The 24,563-nt window shown below is 46.2% G+C and overlaps 1 protein-coding gene across 4 annotated transcripts in view; it reads right to left on the bottom strand.

The window, feature by feature from the left end:
* The window catches only part of TLN2 (talin 2), a gene marked incomplete at its 5' end in the record, with an annotated part of 195,398 nt that overhangs the window by 13,917 nt on the left and 156,918 nt on the right, over positions 1–24,563 (bottom strand). For all 4 annotated transcript variants that reach the window (XM_080692222.1, XM_080692223.1, XM_080692224.1 and 1 more), the window contains 4 exons: positions 9,858–9,982; positions 10,751–10,856; positions 18,702–18,809; positions 22,701–22,886. In XM_080692222.1, the coding sequence (XP_080548348.1) occupies positions 9,858–9,982; positions 10,751–10,856; positions 18,702–18,809; positions 22,701–22,886 (525 nt within the window). The remainder of the gene's footprint in view (positions 1–9,857; positions 9,983–10,750; positions 10,857–18,701; positions 18,810–22,700; positions 22,887–24,563) is intronic.

Here is a 24,563-nt window from a genome sequence, read left to right as displayed (position 1 = left end):
GCTGTTTGAAAGACTTTCCTACACAAAAGGATCACAATTCAAATGCAGGATGTGTTAATAGGAAAATTCCTGCTAGAGCCTAGAGACTGGGGAGAAAAAGGAGCAGCGTGGCCCGGCTTCCTGGGGATGCAGTGGGGAACTGCAGGCCAGGCGCCTGGCCCACCATCCTGGGCCCCTCCCCAACCTCTCCTTCTTGCTTCTTACCCAGTTTTCAGTCTCCTTCTTAGCTAAAATACTTCACTGGCCTAACCAGGGGCAGTCAGAGCTGCCTCTCTGGCTGATGGAAGGCAGAGGACAGTGAAATTCTCACTCCTGAGACCCCTCTACCCCCATCACACACAGGTAGATCATGTAACAACCATTAAGATGGCTGAAATAATCTTTAAACTGGGCAAGATCACACGCTTGTGATCCCAGTGCTTGGGAGGAAGGGACAGGAGTATCCCAGGTTCGCAGCCAGGCTCAGCAACTTAGGGAGACCCTGCTTCAAAATAAAAAGATAAAAGAGGGTTGGGGGTATAGCTCAGAGGTAGAATGTCCCTGAGTTCAATCTCTAGCACCAAACAATAATAATAGTAATAATAATATTTCATTTTTAAAAAAAGCATGACCGATTTTACATATGCTGCTGTTTCTATTTTTTATAACTGCTGGCAGCAAGTGAAGGCAACAAACTTAAAAAAAAAAAAAAAAAAACTCGGACCAAAGAGCCCCAGCTGCAGAGTCAACAGATGTGGGTCCTGCTTTGGTGGCCTGGGGGAGGCCCAGGAATCTTATTTCTAAAGGAGGTTTCTATGGACCCCTCTGGCCTAGACTAAGGAAAACAAGGGCCAGTTAACTCAGTCCTATCTGCCTATGATTTGCTCCAGGGCACACATTGCGTTTTATTGAACTTATATTTCTCTAGCACAAAGTCAGGCAGAGGAGCCCGTGTGGTAAATGTTTGTTAAATCAAAGCATCCATTCAAAAGGAGTCTCCTGAGTTCCAGTGCTCAGCCGCAGGATACTGCCCTGGGTGGAGGGCCTGGGGGTCAGTCATAAGCTCTGCCAGCACCCCTTAACTAGCATTCACAGTTTGTGATCTGCAGTCATGCACAACAAATGGAAACACACCTGCTTTACAAGAGGTGTTCTTACTTAGCAGAACGACTCCAGGGAAAGTGCTTCCAGATGCAGAAGGCATCATCTACATTGCCTAACAGGGTGCGGGCAGGAGCCGCCTCTCAGGGCTGAACCCTTCTCTCATCCCTCGGCACAACGTCCCTCTCCCGTCTTCTCCGCTGGAGCCCACTGCCTGGGCCACCACTTGTCTTGGCCACTGTTTTTCCTGGACTATCTAGCAGTCTCCAGCCAAGGATAGATTTATCCTCACTTGGGGTTTTCCATCCTTCGAGAAGGGCTGAGCACCCTTCTGCTGACATTTCCTGCTCGCTCATCTTCTGTGGCTCCGACCTTTTAAAAGCGAGGCCCTGGTGTGAGCGCTCTTGGAAAAGGCTGCCCTCTGGTCAGCTCCCTTCCAGCGGCTCCCCAGCTCACGAGAGTGTCTGAGACCCCTGTGTTTGTGCCACACTTCTCAAGTTTCCGGATCTAATCCTCCCATTGGAGTAGGAAAGAAGCAAAGGGAGCACCTTCATTTTTACGCTGGGTTTGGGCCTTTTGGGGATTCTGAGAACATAACTTTACAGTGACTTCTTCTTCTTCTTCTTCATTCTTTCCCACCCATCCAATAGGGGGTTATAAGCAAATGATTTATCTAAAGCCTACTTGGCTCAGTTGCTGCTTAAGAACTATTAGCAATTAGCTTCGTGTTTGTTTTATTTCTACGACTGTATATGTTTTTTGTGGTTTTAAAAGTTGATTTTCAGGCTTTGGGCTAAGTTAGTCTGTCTGAACCCTGCATTACAGTCATAGTTCTAATGAAGATTTTCCCTGCTATTTCTGGTTATAACCTCATTAAGAAGAGAAAGGCAAGTTCAAGATAAAGGAGGTTTCAAGTAACAGCTGGGGAGCCTTGGGTAACCCCTGCCTTGTGTGGTGCGCGGCTGCGGGTCCTCGCCGCCTCCCCCAGGGGTCAGCTCATCAGTGCTCTGTCTGTAACTCGCGGAGCGACTCCACTCTCCTGGCCTTTGGCTTAGGCATGCTATAGTTTCCCACTAAATTCTTTAGAAGACTTTGATAATATTAGTAGGAATTATGTCTTCTCTTCTATCCTTTTAAGAGCCTGCCTCCTTCCTACTAAATTTGTTTTTCTTCTTGTGATACTGGGGATTGAATCCCGGGGTATTTCACCTCTGAGCTACACCCCCTATTTTCTTTTTTTTTTTTTTTTTTTAATTTTGAACCACAGTCTCACTGAATGGCTGAAGACCTCGCTAAGTTGCTAAGGCTGGCTTCAAACCTGCAATCCACCTGCCTCAGCCTCCCATGAACTGGGATTACAGATATATGCCGCCATGCCGAGATCCGCCGCATCTTTATTGGCCTCTGCCCACCCTCCCTAAGGGGCCCCTCGGTGCCTGCTGGGCAGGAGAACCGTGTTTCCTTTGGTGTCCTTTCTCTTGCTCTCTTCTCTCTGAATTATGTTCCTGTAGCCACATTCCCCAGTGAACTTGAAGGTAAAGGCACCCTTAGGAGATGGTCTAAGGGCAGGACCATAACTTCTTCCTCTCTCCTTGATAGCCTCAGGTGAGGGACGGCTGCTCAAGGCCAAACGGTCCACCAGCTACGTACATCAGAGAGCAACGCAGTGAGAGATTACACTTTCCTTGGTGTTACTGAAAATCTTACAGAATGCTGGCCATTAAAAACAAGGTCATATTACGTCAGAAACTTAAAAAAAATTATTGGCTATGTTTTTTGAAGCGCATGAGCATTTTGCATGTAATTTAAATGTCTTTTAGGGGTAAAGGAAGCCAACGTGTAGAGCTGCTGTAAAACAAATGAGGCTTTTCCTGCCAGTTTGGAGGCCTGAGCGGAACAGGCAGCTGTGCGTCTCTTTTTTCTGTGGTGAGCTTGGCTGGTGCCAGCTCGCTTCTGTTTTGGACCGAGAGGTGCCTCGGAGAGGCCTTGGCCAAACTGCACAAGAGCTATGTCAGCTTCTCTTTTGTAGGCTGGGTCAGATGTAGGGCCGCCACTCTCAATAGTCCTAGCAAAAACCAGCCCTCCCGGAACAACTGGAACTGCCAACAGCTCAGACCCGCTGGCCTGGTTACCGCCCCCCGCCCCCCTGGCTGGCTGGGTCTTGGAGAAGCTCCAGGGACACTGTGAACAGACCCAGTGGGTGACAGAAGAGGGAGCAAGCACTTTGCCCAGTAGGCAGGCCTGGGACCCGGCAGGCACCACCCTCTGCACCCAAACGTGTTGTAAATGGACCATCTACTGGGAAGGGGCAGGCTTGCACAATTAGTATTTTGGGGAGCAGTTTTCCCATGGTGTCCATTGCTTTCCTATTTTTGTTTTGTGAAAATCAATTTTATGGGAATGATCTCATAATCACTACTTCTGAGGTGAACATTCTGAGAGATTTCATCAGGCGCTTAAAAATGGGAGGGGCACTTGAATGTCTCTAAACAGCAAGCGTGGATAAAAAGGATAACAGAATTCTTTCAAAACCTTAGCCAGATAAACGGACACACTGTATGCCCCTCTGAAGAGTCCTCTCTGGGTCCCAGGAGGGTCTGCTAAGACCTCCTGGCCTACAGGGTTGGGAGTCACTGGGCATGTGTGTGGGCTGGGTTCTCAGGTGCCCCCCCCCCCACAACCCTAGACGTATGTCCTGGAACCAGCGGGAGGCGCAGGAGCTTAAGTCCGCGGTTCAGCCATATAGAAGATGCTCTACTTTCTTCTCCTCCCTGAAGGAGAAGAAACACCTTTCCCCGCTCCCCATATTAATCAGCACCAAGAGCATGCTAGTCAGCAGCAAAATCACCAGCAGAGACATGAAAACCCATGACTACACAGACGGGCTTCACCTGAATATCCTTTCAAAACTGTGTCTTAAAAATTCATAATGTTTCTGTTCCATGGCCCTTTATCATTTCAGTCAAACAACATTAAGTGGACTCAAAACCAAGGCCAAGGTCCCCTCGCTGTGTGAAAGTGGGGTGTCGGGCGGGACCTTGAAACCCTCCTGGAGGGGGCATCCGCGGACACGGACCACTCCTCAGCGGGAAAGGGCTGCGGGGATGGGATGGCGCCTCTGCACCCCTCCAGGAGCCGGACGCCACACCGCACACCCCTCTCCTGCGTCACCGCCTCCTGTTGCTGCTGTCTGGGACCCTATCACTACACACCCAACTAAAAGCAGCCTGCTGGTGGCTTCTAGACTTGGCCGGGGATGCCGGCTCGCCCCTCCCAGCTGGCCGGCTCCTCTGTATTCTCAGGAGTACTTTTTAAAGGAATATTTTTTTTCTCCTCCAAAAAAATTTGAGCTATGAGCGCAGTAGTTCTCTTTCCAGAAGACAGTGCTTGTAAAGTTTTTAGTGAGAAAACTCAGAATGAACTTACACATACTTCACAGGCGTGTCTCTGATGGACAGGTCAGAATCAACCAAAGGCGGCAGTCATATACCAGAAAAGGGCATCTCATAATCCCAAAGCTCTTTCTGCAGCCAACCAGGCTATAGAATTACTTTCTGATTGTCAGCTTAATCTAAATGTTATCAACCTCTGCTGATAATTTCACCTACAAGAGATTCAACATTTAGTTCTAACTGAGGGTTATATAAAGCCCAGTGGCTCACCACCCATACACTTGATATATAGCTAATTTGGCTTATAGATCTTGTTAAGGAAAGCTTAGTAATTAATTTGTATTTCTTGAATTTTAACTAAAAACTTCATCATAAAAATGACTTTTTTGGGGGCATAGTACTGGGGATTGAACCCAAGGTTGTTTGCATACTAGGCAAATACTCTACCATTGAACTACATTTCCAGGCCCCAAATTACTTAAGTTTTAAATAGAAGATCAGGATAAAAATGAAATATATATTAGATGTGTTTGGAGGATATAATTCTGACCTTCATCTCATGTCACAGACATGTGCTGGAATCGTCCATTATTTCTTTAAAAAACACACACACAACTAAGCTGTACAAAATATCTCAAGCTCTTATGCAACATAAGTAATTATGATTTGTTTTCATATTAAACAAAGAGCCTAGTAATATTTATACAGGTCTCAAAAGCTTTAAGAAGAAATGGAATACAACATAATGAAGGCAACGGGCGCTCCATCTTCTAAGTCTGCTGTGATTTTACTACACTCTTTCCTGTCGCCTTATGAACTTTGTTAGGAACCCCCGGAGACAGGGCAGGACACTGTAGGAATATGTTTGATATATAGTTGGATTAAATTACAACCTAATATATCAAACATATCACACAGAGGCCTGCAGAAAAGGCATCCAGGTTTGACTGAGCTTGAGACTAGGCACAGCACTGAGGTCACAGCTGCAGGGTGTGGGCACCAGTGCAGGACTTCAGCGCCGTCAACACAGGCACCAGAGCTTGGGCACCTTCGCTGTGCCCTTGCACCACCCCTGGGCATAGTGGGTTCCACAGTACATCATTTGCTCTCGTTCATACCTGGGAGGTTCCAGGCAAAAGGAGGTGCTTCTATTTTAAGGGCCTGAGGTTGGAATATATACAAATCATCTTCATAAACCATGGACTATTCTTTTAGAACAGGCAACCCAAGGATGTGGTCAGCATAACAGTTTAAACAGAATCATCATCCCTTCCAAAAACTGTTCCACCAAGCAGTGCAGATCCCACCCTCCCTGCCCCCGCCCGTGACAAAGAGAAGACATCTGTGGGTGTGTACATGTATGTGTGCATGTGTGGCAGGGCTGGATAGAGTTATAAGGATAGAGATGTAAGAGCAATTGTTTATTTATGGGATCTTGAAGGTTTTTCTTTTTTAAAGTTATGGGAAAGGATGGAGACAGGGAATTAATCTCAGAGTACTGGTTGGTTTTGGAGCCAGATTTTTATCATTTTTCAAACTAGACAACTAAATTCCTTTATTCCTTTATTTATTTTTATTTTTTGTGGTACTGGGGAATGAACATGGGGGGCATTCTTTCTCAATCTACACCCCAGGCCCTTTTTTATTTCTTGTTTGGAAAGGGCCTCACTAGGTTGCTGAGTCTCACTGTGTTACTAAGGCTGTCCTGACCCTGCAATATTCTGCCTCAACCTCCCAAGTACTGGGATTACAGATGGACACCATCATGCCTGGCCTGGATTCCTTTATAAAGGCAAAGAGGATGTCTTACTTTCTGCAGAAGTTTTCACAAAGTGGATGGTCCTGCTAGACAAACACAAAACCATACTTTGGGTTGAGAGTTTCTTCCAAACAGCTTTATAGAAAATATCCATGTGACACAGGCCTTTGGTCATCAGGCAGAGAGCAGCAGCAGGGCATTCTAGCGTGTTCTACAGGTACCAAGCACCCTTCCCAGCATGACCGTGGAGCCACCTACAGTAGCAGGCTCCCTTACCTAAGGACTCAGATCCTCAGTGACATTAACTTGGACCTTCATTGAGGGGATCCTCAGCTCTTCTGTTAAACCCTCTGTAAATACACATGGCCGTGACCCTTGAGGGGCGCAGGGAGTTCTCACTGGCCTGCTTCAGCTCTCCTTGCTAATTTTTTGGGGGTACTGGGGATTAAACCCAGGGGCATTCTACATCCGAGCCACACCCCCACCCCTATTTTTTATTCTTTATTTTGAAACAGGGTCTCACTAAGTTGCTGAAGGCCTCACTAAGTTGCTGAGGCTGGCCAAGAATCCGCAACCCTCCTGTCTCAGCCTCCCAAGTACTGGGATTACAAGTATGTGCCACCACACCCAGCTTGGTTGCCAGTTTTTAAATGCTGTTCTTTAAAAAATATTGTTTTATAAATACTTAAAAACACAGACTTCCCCCATCACTCCAGTTTCCCCATCATTTTGAATATTCTTCCCTCATTTCCTTATGTAAGCACTTTTAAGTAGGTACAATCATACTGAGTATATACGTTTGTCTATTTTCTCCCTTTATGGTATACCACGGGCATCTTCGTCATGCTACACAGTCCTGGCGGCCATTATAATAACTGCACAGTTTGCTTTAATTCAACTGCAGTGCTGAATTTGATCCTTTAATCCAGTCTCAATACTGGATTTCATCCCCCAGCGCTCCTCAGATCCAGCTTCTCATGGCTGCACACAAGGCCACGAGCAGCCCCTCGCTCACACAGCTTCCTTCCATCCCTCCTCCTCAGGCAGGGCTCCTCAGGAGGGACAGATGGGGAAGGACACATGCACACCACCACCCGGCACTGGACCAGCCTTCTCTGACAGTGGGTAACAGTGGGGGTCAGGGGGGATGGGACAGCCCAAAGCTGCCACTCGGCCATGTGCACCCTCCCCGCTCAGCCCTCAGCCCTGTGGTCTGACTGTGGAAGGGCCTGGCCTCCTGGTGCCTCAGATCTCCATGGACTCTGCAGGATCCGATGACTAAATCCACACGATGGACCTGGAATGCTGCCTGGCACCAGCCTTGTCCCTGATCAATATGCCCCCCCCTTCAGAGACCATTTGAAATAATGAATATTTTAGGCATTTTTTTTAGAAAAGAGATGAGTCCTAGAAGTCTACTGTCTATTTTTGGTGATAATTATGGTAACGATTATGATGTAGTTCCCATTTACTGAGTCTTTTTTATTGGTACTTTTTTATTTTTTGGTTCTACCTCCAAGTTATATCCTTAGCCCTATTTTTTTAATTTTTATTTTGAGAAAGAGTCTTGCTAAGTTGCCGAGGGTCTCGCCAACTTGACGAGCCTGGTTTTGAACCTACGATCTTCCTGTCTCACCCTTCCAACTCCCGAGGTTACCTGTGTGCAACACCATGCCCAGCTACCAATCTTACTGCATGCCAGGGACTATGTTCACATATTATTTCATTTAATTATCATTACTATCTCATATCATTTGAAGATTTTAACAACATGCTAAGGGATAGGGGTTCTGTAGTAAGTCTGTTTTTCCAATCAAGAATTGTGAAGTAAATAAGTGCCTGGACAGATTGAAGCTCAGAGCCCCTGCAGCACAAAGGGACTGCAGTGAGGGTAGAACACGGGGAGGTGTCAGCGTTACGTTAGCACCAGACAAGCTCTCCATCAGAAGGACCCGTTGGCCCTTCTGGGCCCCGGCTGACGTGGCACTGCCCCACTTGTGGGAAGGGGACACTTGGGATAAGACAGGCGAGGGAAAAGGAAAGACCATTTGTAAGTGCCACTCTTAAATCTTAATCAGTGCTGATTCTTCAGTCTAACGTACACTTTTCATTCATGGTCAACTCGATCTACAGAGCAGAAACAAGGACATAACAAGAATATAGAGTTGTCGCTATAATCCCAGTACTGGGGAGGCTGAGACAGGAGGCTTACAGGTTTGAAGCCAGTCTCTGCAACTTAGTTAATTTTGTAAGAAAAAGTCTGATAATATCAGATAATTCAAGAATCTCAGGGTAGAGGTCAGCAGAGAGAACCCTGGTAAACTCAAAATCAGAAGTCAAAACTCCTAATCACTCCTTGGTGAGAAAATATTGTAAATGCCTTTACAACTACAGTGATTATTAGGAGATGGTTTCTGAGAACTTGTAGGTTTTAAGAATGTTCCCTGCTTGGTGACTCAGTTTACGCTTGGGTCTATTTTGCAGCAGCCCAGGCACTGCTGTTGAGCGGGTACATTTCAGTGCTCTTCGGTCTTATAAAACAAGGTATACTTTTAAGCATACCTAAACTGGGGGAATCCAATTTTTTTTTTTTAAGTAAAAGAGCCAGATTTCGTTTCCTAAGGTATTTGGGTCCTTGGAAAGGGGACAAGTTATAGGTACCAGTAAGGACTTGCTTGACTGGGGTGGGGGGAGATATCTCTACCATCTTCCGGCTGAGGATGGTCATGGAGGGTGGGTTGAAGGGAGGCCCTCTTACCGGGGTTGGCTTTTCCCGAGACTAGCTCACCATCCTTTTATTCAGAAAGTGTTCTCCTATTGCTTAATCTAAAATTACGCTTTTCCTTTAAATGGCTATTTTTTTTAACATACACTCACGACCTTAAGTTTTAAACATTTATCTAGATGACAAACATAGATGGAAAAAACAAACCAGACAACCACAATCCCTAGTACACTCTGAGAAAGGCTATTAAATGGGTTCCCTTGGAGGTTCACATTGTCCTCTACTGACTCCAAGAAAAGGAAAGATCTAGGGTTGTGATTATTCTGTAAGAGGCATAATGGACACCAGAGACCTAGAACTGACCACCTCCCATCTAGTATGTATGAGGCACTTCCAGCAGGAAGCACCCACCACTTGCTTTTTTTTTTTTTTTTTTTTGTGGTACTGGGGTTCCTGGAAGCCCTTCTACCTCCGGGCTACACTCCCAGACCTATTTTTACATTTTTATTTGGAAACAGGGTTTCCTAAGCCAGTGCGCGCGGCTGGCTTCGAACCTGCGCGATCCTCCTGTCTCTGCCTCCCAAGCGCGGGGATTACAAGTGTGTGCCACCACGCCCGGCCACCACTTGCTTTATATAATGGAACTGATTCAAGATTATAAATGCTCGAATCTTCCTCTGGATAACCAGAGGTATTTTTCTGGGTGGTTAACTTGAAAGACTCACCCACTGGTTTTTTCCATACTCTGTAGAAAGGTGCTGGGCAGGTAGAGCAGGTTTGTGGCTTGCTCGTTTAGCCACTGGGAAGGAGACGAGCTCCCGGCAGCACACTGAGCTCCATCTCACAGCACCCACTGAAAGACTGATTGACACTAGACAGGCAGCCACAAATAGACACTCACTTTTGGTTTGGCTCTTGGCTTCAGTTGTTCTAACTTCTTAGCAGCAGCTTCAATGGATGCTGCAGCCCCCAGTAATTCTGTTTCTGCAATGACAGTTGGGTCTTCTGGATCCACCCATTCTGTTCCTGAAATCAGTCCAAAAAAAGGTCATTCTTGGAAGGTGCAGATGTCAGGGTACTGACTTAATCACAGGAGTCTCTGAATGTGCATGCAGGGAGGCTCCAGGAGCCTACTATCTGCATTGTTCTAAAGGACCTTGTCTCTGGCTCTCATAAACACTGTGTGGCTGTGAGGGAAAGAGAACTAACCTAGCTTTCTGAGTCAGTCTGCACAGTCCTACCCAAAGGAGTGGCCATCAACAATAGCTTCAAAGATCCAGATTCATGAACCTGACTCTGCCTTCTAACTGAAAACTCAGGAGACTCTGGACCATAGAGATTTGCAATTTTCTTCCAGAAACACTTGAAAAACAGCCACTCTGTTCAATCCAGAGGAAGGAAAATTGTTGAAAAAACCTTGCCCAGGTGAACTGATTGCTTCCATGAAAACGAGAAGGGGCTGCAAACAGCTCAGGCACTGTCTTCTCAACACGAGGGTACTGTTTGCATGAGAATATCTTGATGAAAGAAAATACAGATACAGTAAATGGCCAGACTCCTAAGAGAAGTGGGCAGCCTAGGATTGTAGTGTAAGTAGATGGCTTTAATACAAAGACTGGAGAAGACACTTGCATCGGAGAGGATGTTGCTTTTTAAACCTAACTCTAAGTCCATTTATTTAAAAAGGCCCTCACTAGGCGTCTTCCAGCTCTGGTGCCATTCCTCTCTTTAGCTCTCTGTACTAGGCACTGCCTTGGAGAAGGCCCTGCAAGTCCACGAGAGAGCCTGACCCACCTTTCATGGCTTCCGCTGCCTGGATGAGCTCAGTCACTGCACCAGCAACTCTCTTGGAGAAAGCAGCCAGCTGTTGCTTGAGTTCTGGGGTTGGTTTCTGAAGGACCTATGGGTGGAGAAAAGACAAATGCATGAGGGGGAAGGCAGCCACTGTGACAGGGGGTGCCCTCTTTCTGGTGGACAGAGACTCAGACATCCTGGTTCTAGTTGCATCGTGATCTCTGAGTGACTTTAAGATCTTGGGAGAAAACACTTGAGACCCACTGAGCCCATTTGAGAAATGGAAAACTGAGAATATGGAGTGCCTCTAAAGTCCCTTTTGACAGGTCCCAAAAATCACAAAGAAGACAAGTCCTTAAATGTTCCTTACTCATATTTTTATTTGTATGTACAAGAAATATATGATATGATCACTTCTCGGTCTTTTGGTTAAGATCAAGTGTAGAAATATACAATATAAAAATTACCCAGAGCAAAGGAAGATCCTGAATGATAATAAAAGCCCCAGGCTCCAGGCCAGCTGGTGTCTGCCATAAAGCAAACGTGGGACCAGAGGGAATGAGTGACTTGGGAGGTCTTGCAGATAAAATCTCCCCATGTGAGTAACAGTTAACTGTTCACAATGGTCATTCCTGAACAAACCATTCCCAGGGCTCGGACCACAAGCTCTCCTGGGAGAAATCATGAAGACATGTCCTCTTTTGATGACCTATATCAAAGATTTTTAAGATTGGTCTTTGCTTTTTGTTTTTTTTATGGTATTAGAATCTAAATACCAATCCAACTTAAAGGATGTTCTCTAGAAGTGTTTTTTTTTGTTGTTTTTTTTTTTTTTTTTTTTTTTTGGTGGTGCTGGGGATGAAACCCAGGGGCCTTCTACCTCCGGGCTATACCCCCAGACCTATTTTATATTTTATTTGGAAACAGGGTCTCTTAAGCCAGCAGAGGCTGGCTTCGAACCTGCACGATCCTCCTGTCTCATCCTCCCAAGCACTGGGATTACAAGTGTGCGCCACCACGCCTGGCTCAGAAGTGATTTCTTAAATTCATCCAAGAATAGAAGTCCATGGCTTCCGCTGCCTGGATGGGCTCTCCTCACCGTCTTTCACTATGGATGTAAATTCTGACATGTACCATCCTGTTCCTACCTCATTTTGAACTTCTCTTTCAAAACTCTTTTCTACATCTCTTCCCCATGCTTCCCAATGGGACTCTTCAGATTAAAACAAGTTAAGATAGGAGAAAACTGTAACTGTTTCTGGACAATCTTAAGAGACAGAAAATGTTAGGGAAAAATCTTGGTCTTTGGAATTGGAAAAACTTGTGTTGAAAATTGGCTTCACCAGTTACTGGTTTGTGATTATTGAACCGTTCAGAACCTGTTTTCTCATCTGTAAAACTGGAAAAATGCCTAATAATAATGCATCATAATAAAAAAAAGATCAGTGGTTGCCTGGAATTTTGAGAGTTGAAAAATATACTCATTATTTTGATTGTGGTTATAGGTCTATAGTGTATGTATTTTAAATACATTTTTTTTTTTGGTACTAGGGATTGAACCCAGGGGGATTCTACCTTTCATCTATACCCCCAACCCTTTACTAAGTTGCTAAGGGTTTCACTAAGTTGCTGAGGATGCCCTCAAACCTGCAAATTGTCTGTCTCAGCTTCCCAAGAATTGGGATTATAGGCCTGTGCCACCATGCCCAACTTATGTGTCATTTATTATATATTCATTATGCCTCATTAAAGCTAGAAAAAAGTTACAGGTGTGATGGGGAAAATCACTTAAATCATCAAAATGAAATGATTAAAGGCTTAGATCTCTGAAAGAAGAGCCCTTGAGGTAGAAAGCAACCACTTCTGCTCACACTAGGCCCTCTAAGACAGAAGCAACCCTAAGGTGGAAAGCAAGCAGGAAGAAAGGAGTTCTATTTTTATTCTGCCATTAAATAAACATGATCTCTCATAGCAGCCAGCACAAAGATGCACATAAAATTCTGCTAGTGGAAGTGAATTTTAATCCTGCCAAGATCTCATATTAGGGTTTTGTGGAGATGTTGAACTGTGAGGTGAAGTGGCTGCTCCCTGCTCCGCGGTAGAAACTTCTAGTAGGAAACAGGTAGCAAACGGCAACATGACGCAGTGGGAGTGACTAGAGCTTCACAGGAGAGGAAGGGCTCTGCCCAAACTAGATCCTGTGTCTGCTGAGAGCTGAACAAATTCTCCAAAACAGACAAATAGGATTTCCCAGACAGGGCTCTAGGTTTGACATCTCTAAGTGCCAAGAGATTCCAACTGGGCATTTGGGTCTGAGACCCCTCTTCACAGTCTAAGGAAGATTCTGTGCATCTGTGATGACATTTCTTTGCTGAGGACTGGGGGAGCGCAGGAGAAAATGCTCTCGAGCTTTCAGCTCAGAAGGGCCCAAGACCCACAAAACGTTAGTAATGCTAAACTTATGACAGTCATTTACTACACAGAAGAAAAGAAGACTGGGGAGGAGACAAAATTAATTACTGATATGTTTTAAAACAAAAGGATCCCAAACAAGCAGGATAGTGCTTTCGCTGGTGTTGCTGGGCTGTTAATTATAGATGCTGAGCACATGGATGCTGATATTATGTTCTTTATTTTGAGCCTTCTCAAAAGTACAACTCAAATATACAAACCAGCCATAAAGGGTAAAGACTCCTGGGCTCTACAGTATTTTTACCTGAACAAGGCTATAACAGTGAGCATACCCACATTTTCACACACTTAAATTTAAGACAGGCCACTAAAGAAGAACCCGAATGTTCTTTGTGCCCCCCGGCAGGGACCATGGTTTAATACTTCAGGTTGCTGGGTACTTTTTCCAAACTTTATGTTCTAGAATTTTCTATCTTGTATTTTGTTAAAAATAATGGAGAATTATCTGGCCATTTTTCAGCTTTTTAAACTCTCCTTTTTTTTTTTTCTCTTTATAAACGTATCCTCTTTGAGTTTCTACAAACAAGGATCAATTTCTCAACATTCTAGGAGGGCCATCCTAAGACATAACACAGTGCTGGTTTAGATTGACTTTCTCAGTCATCTGTTCTTTCTGGAAAGACGAAGGAATAGGTTTAGAGTCAGGGAGTATGTATATGTCAAGCTTTCTAGGATTTTTTATTTTTTGAGGGGGTTGGTATGGAGGATTGAACCCAGAGGCATTCTATTTCTGACCTACACCTCCAGTCCCCCCCCCTCCTTTTTTTGCGGCACTCAGGATGAAACCAAAGGGCACTCTACCTTTGAGCTACAGCCCCAGCCCTAATATTTTATTCTTTATTTTGAAACAGGGTCTCACTGAGTTGCAAAGGGCCTAAGTAGCTGAGGCTGTCCGCGAACCGTGATCCTCCTGTCTCAGCCTCCCAAATGTTGGGATTACAAGTGTGTGCCACCATGCCCGGCTTCAGTCCTTTTTTTATTTTTAATTTTGAAACAGGGTCTTGCTAAGTTGCTGAGGGACTCACTAATTTGCTGAGGCTGGCTCCAAATCTGTAATCCCCCTGTCTCAGCCTTCCATATACTAGGATTACAGGTGTGTGCCACCACACAGTTGCTTTCTAGTTCTTAAAATTTCTTTTATCCCCATCACTTGTAAATATTGAAGCTAATCTTAGCATTTTTCTTCTTCCCTAAAGATAATTTCAACAAAATTCTGATGTCTTTAAAATAGCAATTCAACTTTCATTTTTCTGATTCTGGCAATTAAAATTCCCCCTGAAAACTCAATACCAAATTTCCATGTTCGGTGATCTCACGTTCTTCATCTTTCGAGTTTCTGCTTGGCACTCGGCCTTATCAGTCTTGTGGCTTTCAAATCTCTCAGTATAGAACAATTTCTTGGCTCTTAGCTTCAAAGTGTCAGCTCTACTGAAAGATTTAGGACTAATATAATGTGAGGTGTGAACTTATTTCCAGCTGATCTTGTTTGTTGACAAACCTCAATAATTTAGGTAACAGGAATGTCACAGGAGTTCTACATTTTTTAGTTAGGCACTGGATTTTTTATTTTTATTTTTTAGGTATATTTATGATAACTCTCTGGAAACAAAGGCTTGTTTTCTTACTATGTTTTTATAAAAAAAAAATCCCTCAGGAGGCGTGTTGGTGCATGCTTGTAATCCTGGCATTTGGGAGGCTGAGACAGTGGGATCACAGTTCATGGACAGCCTCAGCTACCTAGTGAGGCCCTTTGCAACTCAGTGATACCCTGTTTCAAAATAAAGAATAAAAAATAGCCTGCGGATAGCTTGGAGGTAGAATAATCCTGGGTTCCATCTCTAGTACTACAAAAAAAAAAAAAAGAAAGAAAATAACCTTCAATGAGTGTGTTTAGCTTTAAAAGGCGAATAAAATATCTATGAACTGATAAATGCATTATGCTATGTCATCCACATTCTTGGAAGTCAGAGCCATTAGCTCTTCAGGAACAAAGAAAAAAATTCCATTTCAAAAGATAAATTCTATTTTATAAAATTAGTTTTCTCATTGAGCTTTTTTTTTTCCTCTTCACTTTAGCACCAGTTACCATAAACCTCTAAAGAGTCTTGGAGCAATAGGGTATTTCTATGTCTACTGTAATTATGGATTACAACGACATCCCTTGTACAGAACGATGAAAAAAAAAAACCCAGGTGGCATGCCTTCGACAGTGTGCCACCTGCGCGACTCTGCAACACGTGAGATTTAAGAGTCCTATTTCTAGAGTGAACACAAGAGACCAACCGGGACAGAACAACCACCTGAAATGTGAACAGTTACAAGAGCAGCACGTCTGGCTGGAGAGCGCAGCCTGTTCTTGTTGGAGCCCAGGGAAAGAGCGTACTGGTCTCTCCCACGCCCCCAAAATACCCCCAGGCGAAACCTCCTAATTACCTGTGATATTGGGGGTCCCTGAAAGTGCCCTTCTTAAGCTGGGCGTGGTGGCGCATGCTTGTAATCTCAGCTTTCGGGAGGCTGAGACAGGAGGATCGCGGTTTGCTGACGGCCTCAACTACTTAGTGAGGCTCTTTGCAGCTCAGTGAGACCCTGTTTCAAAATAAAAGAATAAAAAATAGGGCAGGGGGTGTAGCTCAGAGGTCGAATGCCCCTGTATTCCATCCCTAGACCTTCTTCCTATTGACTGTCAGCAGGGCTGACGCCTGGCACAGTACTTCGGCAGCCCCTAAGCAAAGATCTCTACTGTGTGCCCTGGCAATGGTTCCTGGACTTCCGTAATGTTCCCAAAGACCTCTGACCCTTTGTCCCCTGCTCAGGCCAGGGCCACCCATCTGCCCGGCCCGCTGAAGAGACTCACAGCAAACATTCGAGAAGGCTTGTTTCATTTTGCTCATCCACACAAGTCGGGAATGGAGAGGGAAGCTCCTGGCAGACATAGCCGCGGGTCCCCAAATAGGGTCAGGGCTAAATGTCGGCATGAGGCCAGGGAGGGAACTCCTCAGAGCGTCATTTTCCTGCTCTGCTGGGAAAAGCCTCCTTGAGATAAGTGCTGGCACCTGCCCTTCCTCGTGGGGAGAGAATGCTTCTCCCCTGAAAAAGCTGTCACTGCTGCAGAATCAAAGAGGATTTCTTACCCCTCTGACCATCCCAAGGGCTGTCTGGCCCTTTCCATCCAGGCCCGTGGTTTTGTTACAGATGAAGTAGGATATGGACCCCCTCATAGCAACACTCTTGTTAAACGACTCATGAAGTAAAGAGGGGGAAATCGCCAGCCTAGGGCCCGCATGCATGGGACTGGACCACAGATGCCGAGTATGTGCCCAGTGTTGATGGGGGCGTGGGGAGGGAGAGTCGGGCTTGCCAGAAAATGGGACAAGGGAAAAGAAAGGAAGGGAAAGAAGAGGATGCCTGCATCTCCTCCCTTCCCCCCAACAAATAAGACAAAAATAAAAATGAGTGGGGAAGTGGGGTGCAGGAGAGAGCCCCACTTAGGAAGCAGAAGCCCTGTGGCTGCAGCCTGGTCTCTCCCATCAGCTTCTCACAGCACCGTGCAGATGGCAGGTTCCAGGGAAGCTCACAGCAGATACCAGAGCAGCCATGTCGCCCTGGGTTTCCAGACACTCACTCATCACTGAGTAACAAACCCCCATTAATGTCAGAAGGGGGCTCAAGCCCAGACAAGACAGTAGCCGGGCTTCAATGTGGTGGAACCGGGACGTGGACTCCAGGCTCCACACCACTGCACCCACCACCCTGTCCAACCCACAGTTACAACAACGTTCTACGTGACTTGGAATATGCGCGGTTGTCGCCTCTGATCTAGTTTTCCTTTCTACAGTTTCAGTTACTCAAGGTCAGCCACAGTTTGAAATTACTGAATGAAAAACTTCAAGAATAAACAATTCATAAGCTTTAAATAACTTTTGTTGTAGTATATGGTTATGATAGTTCAAGTTTTCTCTAGTTATTGTTGTTAATCTCTTGCTGTCCTTAAACTTTTGTCATAGATACATATGTTTAAGGAAATCGGTACAGAACTCAGAACACCCTGTGGAGCCTGTAGGAAAGCAGAATTTGAGGATAAGGAATGACCGCTATGTATTGCTCCATAAAGAAAAAGATGTCTTTTAGGGGACTGCTGTTTTTCTTCTTCTCCTGAATTTCCTGGTAGACACACTCATGGACTACACACCCACTATATTCCAATACATCTAGTTTGTTTGGCCTCAGAGGCCCTGGCCTCTGACTGGCTAAGATGTTCTTTCCTTGACTGACGTAGTTCACACTCATTTCTCCTGATGAGGGTTCTGGCTGTGGGGGCTATAGACTGGCTATTCTCCCCAAAATGTTAATCACAGTTATCCAGATGAAGAGCAAAAACAATGATCCCTTGAAAAACCTAAGATGGTTAACATCAGAAAAATGATTTCTGTTAAAGGAGAAGGTAGTGGAACATTAGGATAAGCACAGAGCTGACCTAACAAGAGTTGGGTTAGGGCGCCTGGTGTGGCCGAGTAGTGGAGCGACCTCAACCAAGGGACACACTTCTGTGGGTCTTGAATCATTCCTTTGGCCTACTAGCTCACGGAGCTGTACACAGACAAAATGAGAAGAAGTGGGAATTTTCATCAAGGGAGAGGCGTGACAATCTGCCCCTAGGTATATACATTGTGTATCTGAAGGTGGCCCATTGGATCTTTTTTTTTAGGTTTAGGAGGAGGAAGAGTGTGCAGTGATGGGAGGGGAGACATCATTAATTCTCTTCTGCACGTGCCCCTGACTCCTGAACAAATTCTCTCAGGCCCTGCTCCAGCCCTTATGTGGTTCTAAACATGGCTCCTGAGCCCCCACGGGGCAGATGCACACCATACGCCTTCGTGGGGAGTCAGGCCACCCTGGGAACCGAGCGTGTGCACACCTGAGGTTTCTGCTGGCCACAGCCACCATGCCCCTACCTGTCCACCTCCCCAAACAGCTACATGCCAGGCACCAAGCTGGGCCTGTCACTGTGACCTAAGCCATTCCTTCAAGGACAGTGCCAAGTCACGGGAGGCTAGCTGGACTTGAAGCACTGGTCACGGCCAGCAACCTCCCTAGCTGGCCACAGAGGCCGGCGTGGCTCTGTGAGAGCCTTCTTTGCCCTCACAGGGTATTAGGGTCTTGGTAACAAGACCTCCTGAGCCTTCCACGGCGCCCTGCTCCCACTGCTTCATCCCTCCCTCTGCTGCTCTCCTGCTATGTTACTCCTGCCTCTTGGTGCCAGGGAGAACCAGGCTCTCCTGCCCTCCAACTGCTCCTTCCTGCTGCTGCACTCATCCTGGTGTGCTGGATTAGACCTGCCTAGCTCAGGACAGCTCCAACTCATGAGAGGTTCCTGCACGGTGCTCTTCGAGGCGTGGCTTACATCCAGAGCAGCCAGGGCAGGACATGGTGACACAAAGCCCTTCCTCAGCCCAGCCAGGGTGCCCACCTCCTCACTCACCACCAAGACATGCTCCAGAAGGTCTAGGTAGCCCAGGGTGCATTCCGTCCCAAACCGCAGGGCTCTGGTTCGCACTTCATCGTTGACATCAGGGTGGAATGATGCTTGCTGGAGAGAAAAAGGAATGTTGACTTCTTAAAGCAGAAAGAGCAGGCTGGCGAGTCGCCCACCCAGTACTGCTGGGCAGCTCCAGACCCCGAGGAAGAAGGTCTTGCCCATGACCTCTGGAAGTCTCCCCTGACTCTCTGGGTAGAAGAGGAGTCTCTCCTCCAAGCCTCTGCCTCCATGTCTGGTCCACTGGCCCTGGGACCAGAGGACAGAAACAACTGAATCCAGTTCCTTTCTTATTTTCCTTTTGTGCAAAAATTTCTACATCCACTAAATATCCAGGAAAGAATTGTATGACCCTGGCTCATCCTGACCTCTGGGCAGCAGCATGAGGTGTCCTGGAGGTCCCCTCTCTGCCTGGAGGCTCACGAAGCCAGGTCTTACCCCTCACACAGCACACGGCAGTCACGGTGAGGTCGTGACCAGGGCCCCGGGGCTCCTGGGAAATTTCAGATAGCAGCTCCCTGGTGCCTTGGGCACCATAAATAACTCATCTCACATTATACAAATGCCGAGATAAGAACAACAGAGCATATGGTTAGCAGAGCATCTCATGCTTGTTTCTTGCCCTTGTGACCTGCAGCTGCGTCATTCATGCTATATCATTTCAATGCATTCCGATTCCCAGGATTGTCAGAAATTCACCCCGTCCATGTGAATTTCTGACAAACGGTGACAAGCTTTTTAGCACAAGTCAATGACACCCTATATTTTATTTGCTAAAACTTTCACCTTTTTCCTCCTACAGCTTCTCTCTGCAAAGAACGTGGGGGCTTCCAGAAATACCAAACATACAAAACACAAGCAAGCCACAAATGAAGACAATGAAAATCACATGTTGGGATAAAGGGCCAAGGCTGAAGGAGATACTGACCAGCCTCCAGGTTTCTCCACGCACACCTTCTCCCTAGGAATGGGGAAGAACCTGTGGGTTCTCCCTGCTCTGCTCTGCTCCCGGGGGCATGGCCAGCAGCTGTCATTTATGAGCCAGAGTTGATGCATCGGAGGACTAACCCGCCTCAGATACAGAAACCAGGAGCCCAGAACCTTGCTCTTAACACTACCACACTGTATTCACCTCTGTAGCTCTGAGCATCCAATTGTGAGCAGAGTCCGGCCCATCTGAGGAGACAGCACTGGGGACCATATGGGATAAGGTGTTTCTCAGTGTCAACTCCAGCAGGTGCCATGCAAGGCTTCCATTGGGGTTGTGTGAGAGCAAGGGTAAAGTGTTCTAGTCTCTTGTAGTGGATCTGTTACTTGCAGAACTCTTTGGGAGAACAATCTGGCAATAATTAAAATGTCATATCATTTGACCCACTATTCACCTTCTGGGAGTCTTGCCTAAGGAAATAACCCAAAGCACAGAAAATCCAGATATGCCCAAAGATGTTTATTACAGTAAAGTTCATGATAAAAAGGAGTGCAGACAACCTAAGTATCTTAGAATAAGGGAAAGATAATATTCGCTAACAGAGTACTTTGTAGCTATTAAAGAGTCAGTAATAATGTTTCATAGCAACAGAGCAACAGTCATGCCACATCAATTATAAGAGCGTCTGTTTCAAATAAAGAATAAAAAATTGGGCTGGGGGTAGAGCTCGGAGGCAGAACACCCCTAGGTTCCATCCCTAGCACCACAATAAATAAATAAACAAAAAACAAACAAACAAATAATAAATAAATAAATTTGCTAAATAAATCCTGTCCTTGTAGGTATCTCAGGGCTAAGCACGACATGGGTTAAGTCTGATTTCAGTGGATGGCAGCAGAACTCTGGCTGTCCCTTTGCCCTACAAAGCTAAGACAGCCTGAGACTGGAGAGACAGGATCCACACTTTTCTACTTGAGTTCCTCCCTGGAAAGCAGGGAAACTACATAAGAGAAACTTAAGAATCCGAGCCACGCTGTTTCTGCCTTCATCATGGCCTCCCCCCGCCTTTTCCACTCTCCTTTCGAGTTAGTAACACGTGGACAAAGGGCCTGTCAGTCATCAGCCTGGACAACTTGGGCATCATGGCCAGGAGGGGGAGGGGCAGCACAACCAGAGTGGTCATGGAATCAGGTTGCTGGTTTCAGTTCAGGTTCTGAAAGCAAAGCGCTCTATGGCCTTGGTCATATCATTTAATCTGAGCCCCGGTTTAACCGTCTAACCAACTGGAGTGATTACTCTTGTCTTCCCATCTAAGATCAAATGTGACAATATAACAGTTTCTCCAAACCTAGGAGATGCCGAGTCTGGGTACCATGATGCCTTTGGGCCACATTTTGCCAGGTGAATCTGGCTCAGGAGAATTCTATTTGTTTATTTGTTTATTTATGTTGGGTACTGGGGATTAAACCCAGGTGCAGTCTACCTATAGCCTACACCCCCAGCTCTTTTTAAAACTGAAACAGGGTCTTGGTAAGTTACTGAGGCTGGCTTCGAACTTGATCCTCTTGTCTCAGTTGAAAATTTCACTGAGCATATGTGGGGAGCCATTAAGGTTTTCCCCTAAAAGAATACTTCTGACTGCCCTTTGCCCAGAGTGAATAAGGTTTGGGGCCATTGAAAGTTCAAGGTCTGAGAGAAGCTCAGGTGGGATTGATTGACCTGACCCTTACATGCACAGGTGGTGATGGCATGAGGGTTGATTGACCTGGAACTGTATAAATAGGGGAGAGTGATAAACCCGGGATTGGCCAGTAGAGATATCGACCCGGGAGTATACTGGTGATCCTTCCATGCTAGAATTAAATATTCTTTGAATCAAATTCTTAGAATTGAATTATTTAATTCTCACTCTTCTCTTCGGAACCCGTACTTTTGCCGGCTGGCTCCGGCAAGCACGCGGGCAAATACCCATGGCCACAGAACAGAGTCTGAATCCCCTGGCCTCGCAGACAGTCCTTCATAAACATGGCCTGAGCTACCTGCACACACTTGTTTTCCCAACCCACCCTCACTGTCCACCTCCAGCAAGCCCAGGTACCTGTGGAGCTGTGTCCTGTAGCCAGGACCTCGCACACATACACCTTCAGCTACCCTTCCTAACCCAGGTCCCTCCAAATCGCTCGCACACTTCTGAGGAACCCCAAGAAGCCATCAGAGTGGACCTTGCAGCAGCAACCCAAATGGAACCCTCTTCACCACAAAGAGCACCTGCTACAGGACCCCATGCTGTGATTGCTGGTTTTCAACTTTTGTGGCTATTCCCTTTCCCCACAACAGGGGCATTACTAATCATGGGTGAGTAGCAGTCAGAGTCCCTGGGGCAGGCCTGCCCAGAGGGAGAAGGTGTGGTGTGAGGGTGCTCAGTGGGAGTAGGGTCATGTGGGGCATCTTATGGTTCACTCTCTTAAGAGATAAAAAATTAAACTCAAGGTCACAGGGCTCAGGTCTCCATAGCTCCCTCACTTCTACACTCTCAGGGTCAGAAGATCTTGCACGATGTCAGGATAGAGATCAAAGGTGCTTCCCAGGCTCCGTCCTGTTCCTTGAGCTCACTTCCTCACCCCATCACGGCAGCACCTCTCCTGGCACAAAATGCCTGACCCATAGAGGAAGGAGGGGACCAGGCAGAGAAGGGACCCAGTGCCTTTCCACAGCACCTGGAACCAAGTGTTACAGTCCCTTTGATTGGTCTCAGAGAGGCTTCCTCTACACTCTGTCGGAAGGCTCCCTGTGTGTTTAGAAAGAATTCAAAACAAGCAGGGGCTGACCCCCGCCCCCCCAAGAGTCAAGTTTCCCCAGGCCCATACATACAGTCTTCTGCATGCACGATTATTAGAAAGTTTAAGGTATGGAGCTGCTTCCTGCTATACACTCAAGCCTTTTCTCCATCCAATACCAATAACTTAATCACAAGGAGATCTAGCTATCTCTAAGTCCCAAACAATGCCAAAGCCTACCTTGCAAGCCATCAACATATCCGACACAGCCTTGCGGCTCAGATTGGCGGTGGCGATGACGTCCTCCTGCCTACATGAGTTCCCAGCTGCCACAGCTTTGGCTGTTGCCATGGTGATGCCTTTCGTCATCCTTATTGATTCTTCAGGTGATGATGTCTTCTCAGGTACCTCTTTTGACTGGAACACCTAGAGGTCAGAAATGGAAGAGGTGAAAAATATTAAAAAAATGAAAGGACAAAAAATAACTGATGCTTCTCCAACCAGGTTGTAGCTCTGTGTCTGAAAGTCAAGCTGTCAACCAGCAGAAACTGTCAAACTGCAGAGATTTAAAAACTGAATTTGAATACAGCAATGTCGTTCTTTCTTTCAAGATTCTAGCATGAACAAGTCCTCCGCACCGACACTTGGCATTCATACCAACAGGATGACAAGAGCCGCATCTCTACAGTGCTAACCTGCTTGTCTGCTGACACTAACACTGGGTATTTTTGTGCTGTCCATCCTGAAGAAGGCTGTGTGCCTTTCACTTCTCTTCCGCAGCCCTGCAGGTTCCTAAAACTCTCATCCCGATGCTGGTTTTAGGGCACAACCGACCTGGATGGATTACTTTGGACCCGTCTTTGACTTTAAGCGGGCGTGAGCCTGGGGAAATGAAGCATCAGATCCTACTATTCTTAGCCTGACTTACAAATATAACTGTTTAATTGTGCAGAGGTGTTCATGTCAGATGTGCCACGGTGACACTGAATTATTTAAACACACATCACACACCTTCAGAGAGGCTGAAATAAATTAACCATGGTAAGTCAATACCCCACTTTATAATTTCACCTGTTTGTCCAGCTGTTCAGGCTTTAAACCCATCTGGTCTTGTCTCTTTAACATGAGTGACCCATGCTGGGGCACCAGTACTCATGTTACTGAACATGTGACTGTGCCTCACAAGAGGATCCCAGCCCAGGAGAGGCCGGCCCATCTTCAGGCCGAAGCTGCCAAGTTTTAGCAGGGAAGACCCCCTGATGCATGAGAGTCTGCCAGGTGCCAACCAGTGTTAAACATCACCACCCCCCAAAGCCAGAAGCTGAAATTAAGCAGCTCAGGACTGCAATCCCAGGCCTCTCCTGAATGGAATTCAGCCACAGGTACAGAGTCCTCCACAGTCTGTGGACCTTATGGCACAGGCTACATGGGAACACACTCTGGGTGAATTCTGACTCACACTAGAATAATTAGAATGGCCAAGTGTCTAAGACAATTTCCCAGGACAGTTCCAAATTTCAAATCTTCTCTCCCACTGCCATCAGGCCCACCCATGACTGGACCTGGGTCCAAGCTTCAGGAAGGAAACGCACTGCCCATGGAGGCAGACCAGGCCCAGGTGGTGATGCTTAAGGACACCACCAGCTTCTGAGTTAAGTCTTGTATGTTTCAGTTGTTCTTTTAATATATGAACTAAGAATATCTACTGTGATTGGGTCCATTAAAGTGAGGACAAAAGGACCTGAGGCCCTCTCCCCCAAATCCCGTGGGGTTACTCATTTCTAGTGCTGATTCTCAGTCACCTTCTAAAGGAGACTCTCTAAGGTACAGAACAACCAGTAGCAAGGGAAGGTTCACCAACTCTCCCCTAAAAAAAAAAAATAGCATCTGTTACTGACCTCCAAGTGAAAAGGAATCTCAGTGCAAAACCATGCACCACCAGCACATTTCTATTTGTAGAGATTGGATGAATTGATGCATAACAGGGTCACAGGAAGCAGATAACATCCCTACTGCAATAAATCCAGGTGTCCCCACTCTAGGACGGGAAGAAGGCAAAGCACCAGGCGGATATCTCCAAGTCAGCCGCCTCAAACAGGGAGC

The sequence above is a fragment of the Muscardinus avellanarius genome, assembly GCF_963383645.1.
Source record: "Muscardinus avellanarius genome assembly, chromosome: 3".
Classification (NCBI taxonomy): domain Eukaryota; kingdom Metazoa; phylum Chordata; class Mammalia; order Rodentia; family Gliridae; genus Muscardinus; species Muscardinus avellanarius.
This window is presented reverse-complemented; position numbering and strand designations above follow the sequence as displayed.